Here is a 10,245-nt window from a genome sequence, read left to right on the forward strand (position 1 = left end):
ATTCTAGAATTTTTTTTAAAGAAATTATCTCCTTCTTTCCAAGTCAAGGGGGCAGTAAATTTAAGCAAGAAAACTATCTATAAGCTTCTTTTTACAACATTTGGATTTAATAAAATAGGTGAATCTATTTCTAGAATATTTAATAATTATATGATTATTTATCTATCATAATTTTATAAAATATTTTTATAAACTATATTGTATAATTCACATAAAAATTTTAAATCAGCATAAAAAAATTTAACGCAGATTACTTCACTTCAAAATAAATATTCTCTATTAATATTTCATTATATCAACTATTTAACAATATATATTCCATGTGATTTATTTTACTTCTGAATAAATTATATATATATACAACAAGTGGTTTATTTTATGAAAATTATATTATTAATTACCAATATAATTGAATAGTATACTATTTAAAATAATTATTTATCAATTTTAAAATAAATAATTAAAAAACCAAAAAAAAATGATGAAAATTCTAGGACTGACACAAATTAGTGTTGGAGCAGCACTGTAAGTCACACCTTATTTGAGCAGCTTTATCTCTAATCAAGCTCGAACAGATAATTCAATTTTTTAGTTCTAAGTCAAATGTAAATTCAAATAAAAAAAAAATATGTGTGAAACGGTTTTATGGATCGTATTTTGTGAGACATATCTGTTATTTGGGATATCAATGAAAAATTATTACTTTTTATACTAAGAGTATTACTTTTTATTGTGAATATCGGTAGGATTGACTCATTCTCACAGATAAAGATTTGTGAGACCGTCTCACAAGAGACTTACTCAATATAAAATAACGAAAAACATTGACTAGGGTTGATCAAATACAATTTATCATTATTTTTTTAATAAAAACTCGAACCAAACAATTTCAATCGGTTTTGTAAAAGCACAAACCGAAACAAATCATTAATTATTAAAAACCCAAACCGAACCTAGATTTCGGGTTGGTTTCGTTCGGTTTAGTTTGGATGATTGCTTCTTAAGTTCGATTTTTTTTCCCCAGATAAAATATTTTGATTATTTTTAAATTTTCTAAACTAGATCAAATAGAAAGATATATAAAAATTAAAGGTTAAAATTTTGTGGGTTGCCTATTAATTTATTAGACTAATTTCTCGTCAAGTGCATGACCTAATTTGCAATGGGGTTGGCCGGCCAATTAAGAAACAGATGGAAAATGAATGAGAATGGTGTATCCAAAACAAATTCTTGCCAACTTCCTTAAAGTGAGATGCCCCCACTTCACCCACACTCTTTTAAGCCTTGTTGCCATCCCTAATTCATGACAATTTTCAGTACATGACCAACAAGAGATACCCAAAATTTATTGCAAAAATGTGCACTTTCCATCAATTCTTGCTTGTGAAATTAAAATTTTGCCTCAAATTAATGACTTGCATTGCCCAAAAATGCCCAATACATTGAATCCACCGGAGGATTCAAGACCGGTGATAAAAGTTGGTTCATATAATTGTAGAATCGAAGCTTAATATAAAGTCGATGGAGCTTAAACTTGATGTGATCTTCAAAAGTTTGTAAGCTCGAACGTGAGCATGGATGCGAATTATTCTTGTTATTTTAAATGTTTATAGGAATGAGCACTTGGTCATTTCCTTCAAAAGTTATCGCGTGATGATGACACTTTTAATAATGGTGTTTTGATCATTATGTTACTACTGGAAAGTGCTAACGCACCATCGAAAATATTGATGTGATATCGAAAAATATGATGTCAACAATTAGATCAAAATAAACGAAAATTAAAAATTAATGTACCAAAATCTAACTTTGGTTTGGGTTCAAATAAACTTTGTAATCTGTAATTTCTTGATAAAGATATATAGAGATTGGTTATCTCATGTTATCTCAAAAATCATACGATGATCGTAGTGTATGATTTCTGGTATTTGTTAATTTATGTGATTAATATGTGTTGAGTTGTGTATTATCAGTTAGTGATCGATCTGTAAAATGAGATAAAATATTTCTTTTCTTAACACATATTTGTTTTTTTTTCCAAAAGTATTTGGTATATTAACTTTGATGTATTATGATTTTTAGTCTTATTTCGTGAAAATGTCTGTGTGGTATCGAAAATTAATAACGTGACACCAGAAATTACTGCATGATATCGGAGTCCGGATATCGTTGATTTATCTGACAATAACATCAACACTCGTACGAAATAGGACAATAAAAAAAAAACCAAATTAGTACATTAAATCTAACTTTGACAAGTTAGAAGACATAACCCAAAAATAAAACAAGATAGAGAACTAAACGAACCATTCCATGTTCAGAAACTTTCATGTAGTGCCATCAATGTGTTTAGGCATATTTCATGGTTATTGTTCATTCTCAAAATTTTGGAATAAATTAAACAATTTGTGCTATAAATTTAATATATTTCAAAATTGAAAATTGAAGATCTTTGGAACACAAATTTTTAAAAAATTGATCCGAGTAATAAATACCATATATGATCGTTCATGTACTGAAGTCGATATCACGACTTATTTTGATTAGTTTGACAAGTGAAGTTGTCCAACTCATTTTGCACGAATTGTATTTATTATAGCAATTATGAAAAAAGGTACGTTATGGACGCAAGATGGGATTATAAACCTAAAATGGTTCATTTGCCATTAATGGCATTAAATATTTATTTTCAACTCTATCCTACATGCACTAAATTCCAAACTATATGTTACAAATAAATTTTATTTATATGGATAAGAATCTTGACCCATATTTATTGAACAACTCTATTGTTGGTTAGTCATAATTGTCCTTACCAGAGAGATTAGAAAATAACATTTTAGCTGTTATACAATTTAATACTTGAATTTTACCGATAAAACAACAAAAACTCGATTCTGCAATTGATATTAAAGTAAGAACACGTTCAATCCTCGTGAGCTGCAAGTTACTGTAATTTTTGGAAGAGAGATTTTTCGTGGTCAAATAATTATTCATGCGAGGAGAGAGATTAAAATGACGTTTGCGTGATTATATGAATTTAAAAGATTTAAGTTTCATCATCAATACTAAAAATAACTTCCGGTAAACGTTCAATCCTAAATCATAATTTTGAGTCAGATTGACTCAGCTCATAACTCCATCGGATTCAATGTAAATTTATTTTGGAGTCAAATTATTATTAAAAAATTGGAAAAATAGGTAGAGTTGAGAAGATTTACGCAAATCCTCAAAGATTGGAAGCTTTCAGGTACCCCCGAGCTTGTTCGAACCCGACAATTGGGTAGCTCAAATTTTTAGGATAGGTTTGGATGCTCATTTTGACTACATGACATGTCAAGTACCCGACCCAACTCAACAAACCCGATCCTGCAGAAACCAAACCCAATGGGTTCCCTTTGTAAATTAATGTTCGATCTCAAGTCCAAAAATCCCACCCATTGTCATTATTATTTAATTTAGTCCACTCGATGCTCCCAAATTATTGTACATCCTTTTGATGATTTATTATTATTAAAAAAATATCATGACATTTCATTCGATATTGACATTCATTACAGCCTCTGTATGCAAAAACCGATCGTTCAAATATGATTAATATAGATCTCAATGAGGACATACTATGTTTTAAAACCGATAATGAAATTTAGGGATAAAATACGCAAGATATGGATAATTTAATCAATGGGGTTCGATTAACGACGTAGTGCATGAACATGAGAAAAATTTATAATTTATACCGCTAATCGAACATATACACTGAGCTCCAGAAACACATCTGTTGTGCGTATTTCAGGATTTTTAACACCCGATGTCCGCGACCAAACAAATAGTTGCATACGCTGGAAGAAACAACGACTAAGCATGAATTCGTGTAGTTATGTAAATCGTCAAAACTGTTCAAATGCAAATCGACACTTGACCGGGATACAAAGTTGTAAAAGCTCAAAAGAAAATGTAATACATGTTCTGAGCTCTATTAAAACGAGAGTTGAAGATGCTACAAGATTTAGCATTACTGAACTAGTTCTAAACTAAAATAGTAAAAGCAGAAGTGCAGACCATGGAGGGGATGGCTCAAGAATCAGCAATAGTAACCTCGACCTCGACACCAGGTTCAATGGTGATAGAAGTAATCTGCTTAACGACGTCTGGGGAGCTGAAAAGGTCAATTATGCGCTTGTGCACCCGGAGCTCAAACCTATCCCATGTATTAGTACCTAAGTAGTAAAATATAAAAAGAGAAGCCATCAAATCAAATACACTAACGTTGCTGCTTGCTTGCATAGCACATTTTGCTTGTCATATAAAGTCTCGAGTCTTCTATACACTCAAAAAATCAAGAAAACCATATTTTCCAGGTTTAAAAAAAATTTATACCTTCACCACATGGAGACTTCCGAGTGGTGATGTGAAGAACCTTAGTGGGCATTCTTACGGGACCTTTGACCCTGAGTTTTTTGTCCTTGGCACCGCGAACCAAATCACCACAAACTGTAAACAAGAGGAAATCAACAGCTCAAACTAGTACATAAAACCATCAGTAAACACAAGGAGAAGTTCCAGCAGCAACAAAGCTTGCTTAGCTGGTAAAATCGCAGAATAAGTTTCCAATTTCCTAAGAAGCGAAGCACAAGGTATCCCAATTTGTCGGCTGAAAAGTGAGATTCATGCTGATATAAAATCTTCTCAGTGTACATTCAGCTACATCATTTCCCTTAACACACATCATATACAATGAAATTTAGCTTAAATTACGATCAAGTACTAGAAAAAGCAAAGCTTGATGGTTCATTTCAACAAAATAAACATGATCGACACAAACATTAACAATGCGGAAAATATCAAATAGTGTGAATCTATTTCTCGAGTTGCATACACAGAAATAATACAAAAACAGAAATTAAAAGTAACACGTCCAATGGAAAACATTGAGCCTGTACAGCACGATAAAAGGCTGAATAATTTAAGATTATAAAGATACCCTTCTCCAGATTCTTCACATTTTTGGAAGACAGAGTGATACGGATCCTGTGAATCTGATCCAGCGGCTCTTCCAACCCTGGCTTCGTCGGCTTCATCGCTGCGTATGCCATGTTTTCTCCAGTTACAATCTGCACGCAAACCAAAATATCACATTGATTTAATCGGTAACTTGTACTTCAAATCGTGAATATATCTTGATTACAGTTAGTAATTGCATTCGGAAAATTACCTAACAACGAGGGAACAAGAGCAGAACGGCCGAGAAGCTGCGAACTCGGAGCTCACTTCCATTTTGAGGGTTTCGCAAGCAAAACCGGGCCTGATTGTGGAAATGGGCCAAATAAATTTCAGCAGATTGTCTAGTTAATTAAAGAGGCCCAATCTGTAGATCTAATGGGCTCGACCTTTTTTTACATGATTTGCTACGACACATTATTACTTAAAAACATATATATATTATAAAAATTAAAATAAAACTGTCAACAATTTATAATTTTAAAAATAATTATTAATTTTAAATAGGAGATGAAAATTAAAAGTTGTGGGTTTTTTTTTTATGTAATGTAAGCGATAATTTACCATCAACGACAAAATTAGTTACTTTAATAATATATATTATTTGTAGCTTTTGATTTTTCAAAAATTAATCGTGTGCCTAAATTTATTAGGCTCGCATTAGTCCCAAGCTCAAAAAGTATACAACTAAAGCAAATTCACATCAATTTTATCGGTTGTTCTAAAGACGTCACCTAGGTGTCGGACGGTCACTTACCGTCCTGATTTTTAGAAGTCACCTAGGCGGCTAGAAGTTTTTATTTTATTAATTTTAATTTTTTTAAACAAAATTGTTTGACATGTTTTTCAATTTTTTTGTATCATATAAAGAAAAAGAGCAGTTATCGCATATGTTTTTCAGAACACTGATTTTATCATAATTGAGAGAGCACGATAATGTTAATTAACTACAGTTATAAATCAAATATCAGTATCCTCGATGTACCAAATTCGAATCGAGCTCGAACTTAGAGATCAGATTTTTGGTGCAAAGTTGTTTAGCTTTGGACGAATTGAAGATAAGACAGCACTAACTCACACATCGTGTGCTTTGAATGTGAGGGAATGGGGTCATTTTACATTTCAGTCTAATAATTACTCATATTGACAACATTCTGAGTTTGAGAATGACCAGTCCAGGTTGGTCCCCCCATCCTCAAAATTTAAGACAATTCCATTCATGACAACTAACAAAACCAGTAAACTGGCTAGAACCCAAGGGAGAATGAATGTCGGATCGGATCGGATCGGATCGGATCGGATCGGATCTTCCGTTCCGGCAAAGTCGGGTTTTTGCCCGACATAATTTTTTTTAGATTATATAGTTTTATCTATATAGTCTTTTTTATTTTATAATAAAAATAATATATTTTTCCCACCGGAAAATACTATATAGATTTTTTCCACTTGGTTTATATGGCACTGAAGACAAGTCTTTTTTTTTTTTTTCTCAAAGAAAAAAAAAGGTTATATAAGAAGAGATGGTTTCAAAAATGTGTGTGAGTATGGGAGTTTCTTGTTGTTATAAGTTACGGTTGTGGTGGTGGAAAAATTGCGTGGGGGTCTTTACTAATGAGTATGTTATTGCGAGATGATCTTATGAATTTATCATCGTAAAACAAGTCGATCCGATCAAAATATAAAGTAAAAAATAATATTTTTTGACATAAAAAAATTATTAATTTTTCATTAATCCGGTTGGCTCGGAGATTCATTAAACAAAATTGACCCGTATGATTGTCTGACTAGAGTTTTTGTGTTTATTAATTTAGTAAATTTTGAAATGCAATATATACATGTGCATTAAATTTAACACAGAACATAATTATATATGTCACACACTTTTGGATGAAATAATGTTTGCATAATTTTATTTTTGTTCAAATTCCGTGTTCGAGTTTCTCTATTTTTTTCGTTTTAAAATAAAGATATTTTGTAGAAAATGTATTTGGTGTGTTTTAGAGGACCAAAAAAGTAGTGTATATCAGATACAAACTTTATAATATAGTAATAGTAATATTTTTTTAAAAAAAATTAGAGATGATTTTCTGATATGTTACTAGTTAATTAGAAGATTATTTAAGTAGAATAATTTTCTAAAATTCTAATCACAAAGGAAATGATTTGAGGGAAATAAGGGTATATTTTGATACTAAAAAACACGGCACGACACCAAGATAATTTTTAATATGGCTCAACACGAACGTTTTTCCTATTAAATCGACTCATGCTCGTATAAGTGAGATTTGAACTCGCGATCATATATATCTTGAGACCTCACTCTTGTCACTAAACGAAGCGATCTTTCGCGTCCATCGGGTCCATCTGAAAGTAGGTCGTGGTAAGAATCTAACAAGAATGGTCCAGGCAAGGTTTTAAAAGTGACAAATTAAATAATTGTTGGTAAAGGGAAAAAAAGGTAGTTTGAGGTAAACAGCTAGATAGATGCCTTTGTTGCTTTTCAGGCTCCCCACAAAAAAAGCTGTGAACAAACATTTGTCAAAACCCACATAGAATCCATTAAAGGTGGGTAGGGTTTTTTTAAAAAATATTGTAAATTAATAAACTAATTATAAAAATATTGCTAATTGAAAATGTTTACGAAAATATAACAATCCGTTATTTGCTGCTGCAGATTCATAGTTGTTTAAAAAAAAATTAAAAAGGGACTTGTTAAAAAATTAATAAGCCTGTCACGGATTTAATTTTAAAAACAATTCATTTGCAATCCGTGACTTATTTGTCCGGATTCTAACTTTTTTTTAATTTTTTTTTTAAAAAAAGAAGAAAAAAGAAGTGGGACACGGATTCTTAGAATCTATGATAGACTGTCGCGGATTCTAAGAATCCGTTTTCCCCCCTTTAAATAGAAGCGTGTATTCCCTTTCCATTTCATATGCCGAAAGTATTTGTTACTCATATTTATTCTGGCAACTTATTTCCTTCATCCGATTCATATGCACGCAAAATACATCTTTTCTACTTCGACCTATATTAATATTATTTGTTGATTTTATCATCCATTTCATTTGATGAGATATCAAGAGGTAATGTTTAATTTCATTGATAATATTATAATTATATATTAAGAAGTAATATTTTCTTTTGTGTAATTTTTTTGATAATACTTGTCATTTATTTCAGATATTAGCATCGTCCGTTGATATTATTACAAGTTTCGTATAATTACGTCTGAGAAGGTAATTTAAGTAATTTTTTAAATATTTTGTTTGTATTATTTATATTATATTAATGTAATTATAATTTTTTTACTGAATTATATGACTAAGTATAATTTAGTTAAATAGTATATTTTTAATATTAATCGTGATATTAAAAAATAGTTGGAATATTAAAAAAATAATAAATATGATATTGTGGTTTTTGAAATATTTCAAAGTTAGTATTTTTAATTTAATTAATTTAATTTAATATAAGAATGAGTTAATATTATTGTACTTAATATTAATGAAATTATAAGGTATTTTGTTACGTTTTTAAAAAAGATTTATATATGAAACAGTGTTTAGTTACTATATAACTTTCGTCACTTTAATATAATTTATATAATATTATAAATATGTTTATGTTAATGCAAAGTAATATAAGAAATTAAGAATTCTAATTAAAATATTTTTATCCAATTATATATTTTGAAATAACTTACTTAAAAGTTTAATATAAGTAAATTATATTAAATTTATTGTCAAATTAATTTGTGTGGTTATATACAAAACAATTTTGAAAAATATGTAATAAAATTGCACCGAGTATTTGGCGAATTCATCAGTCCTTCAGCTCAAGTTTTCGGCATTCTTCTTGCGCAGCTCTTTTTTTTCTTCAATCCGTGGTATTTTTTGTTAGTTATAAAAAATCCGTGATTCTCTCCCTTTATAAATTGCGTTGATCGTGTGATTAACGGAATTCCTTATTTATGTAACGAATAATAAATAAATACTAAAACATATTTAATTTTGTTATTATTATTACATTAAGTTAATATTATTATTATTTTTTGATTCAATAATAAAAATTTAATTTATTATATTGTGGTAAAAAAAATTCAAAAAATTTTAAATTTCATTTAAGTATTACAAGTGAAAATCAGCATACCCAACTAAGTATTAATTAGATTTTCATTGTATAAATTAATGATACACGTGCAACAGTAAATATTGAGTTCTTTTTCCTAGGAAAATATATGAAAAATAATTGCTACAAATTGTATTTTTCATATGCAATGTATATTATTTATTGCGAGCGATAAATATAAAATTTTGTCTACCATTTATACAAATTATCAATCAATAAATTTTATAACATAAATTTGAACCGACAGCGTATCATGTACAAACATTGTGCAAGAAGACGTTAAAATGTGCGTAAATTTTTTACTATCTTTACAAAGACAGTGGGAGGTTTCAAATACCTTTACTAAATAACAATAACATATAAATTTTTTTACTGGAAAAATATTATATGAAAATAATATTAAAGAATATTATTTAACTAATACTAAATATTTAATAAAATAATTTTAATTTTGTAATTATTATTACGTTAAACTAATTTTAATAATATAAATTGTTGCAATAATAAAATTCAATCAATCAAATTTAGTTCAGTCAATAAACGAAAAATAATAAATATGTTGAACAAAAATAATAACGTTACTTGTAAAGAATTTCTCCTACGAAATAAATGATTAATCAACGAACAATATAATAACCTGTCAATGTTAAACATTCTTACAAAAAATACATTATAAAACAACATTAATTCAACAATAAAAAATAAAATAATACTTGACAAGTCTCGTTAACAAAAAAATTACGAGCATAACAAACCGACGAGAATTATTACCGACAAACGGAAATATTGATGTTACGCAAATAAAATACAGAAGACTTGGGTCGCCGAGGACAACCAACAAATTCAGTGAATGGAAATACCAAAGCCAACAAAATTGAAATGAGGAATAGAAATACCGAAGCCAACAAATTTAAAATGCGAATGGAATGATCGGCAAGGTGCAAGCAATTAAATGGGTACACAGCATTTTTTTTTTTTAATTTTTTTAATTCTGAATCCGCGGCAGTTATCGACGGAATATATTACTTTCATAAACAATTTCAATTCGTAACATTTTTATAATGATTTTTTAAATTTATAATATTTTTAAAAATAACCCCATACTCCCACACC

At 29.2% G+C, this 10,245-nt stretch overlaps 1 protein-coding gene across 1 annotated transcript; it reads right to left on the minus strand.

The window, feature by feature from the left end:
• Positions 1 to 3,859: 3,859 nt before the first annotated feature.
• On the minus strand, positions 3,860 to 5,317 carry LOC142524478 (small ribosomal subunit protein uS10y-like). Its single transcript, XM_075628488.1, has 4 exons — positions 5,216 to 5,317; positions 4,985 to 5,114; positions 4,381 to 4,494; positions 3,860 to 4,220 (listed from the first exon to the last, which is right to left on the minus strand). Exons 2-4 carry the CDS (start codon positions 5,094 to 5,096, stop codon positions 4,078 to 4,080), a joined length of 369 nt encoding a protein of 122 aa, XP_075484603.1. The 5' UTR covers positions 5,097 to 5,114; positions 5,216 to 5,317; the 3' UTR covers positions 3,860 to 4,077.
• Between the last annotated feature and the right edge of the window lie 4,928 nt (positions 5,318 to 10,245).

The sequence above is a fragment of the Primulina tabacum genome, chromosome 14 (genome assembly GCF_025594145.1).
Source record: "Primulina tabacum isolate GXHZ01 chromosome 14, ASM2559414v2, whole genome shotgun sequence".
Classification (NCBI taxonomy): Eukaryota; Viridiplantae; Streptophyta; class Magnoliopsida; order Lamiales; family Gesneriaceae; genus Primulina; species Primulina tabacum.

Coding starts and splice junctions, on each gene's coding strand:
- LOC142524478 (XM_075628488.1), bottom strand. CDS start 5,096: ATGGCATACGCAGCGATGAAGCCGACGAAGCCAGGGTTGGAAGAGCCG. Junction 4,495..4,984: donor TGTGAAGAATCTGGAGAAGG/GTATCTTTATAA, acceptor TCTTGTTTACAG/TTTGTGGTGATTTGGTTCGC. Junction 4,221..4,380: donor GAAGTCTCCATGTGGTGAAG/GTATAAATTTTT, acceptor TTTACTACTTAG/GTACTAATACATGGGATAGG.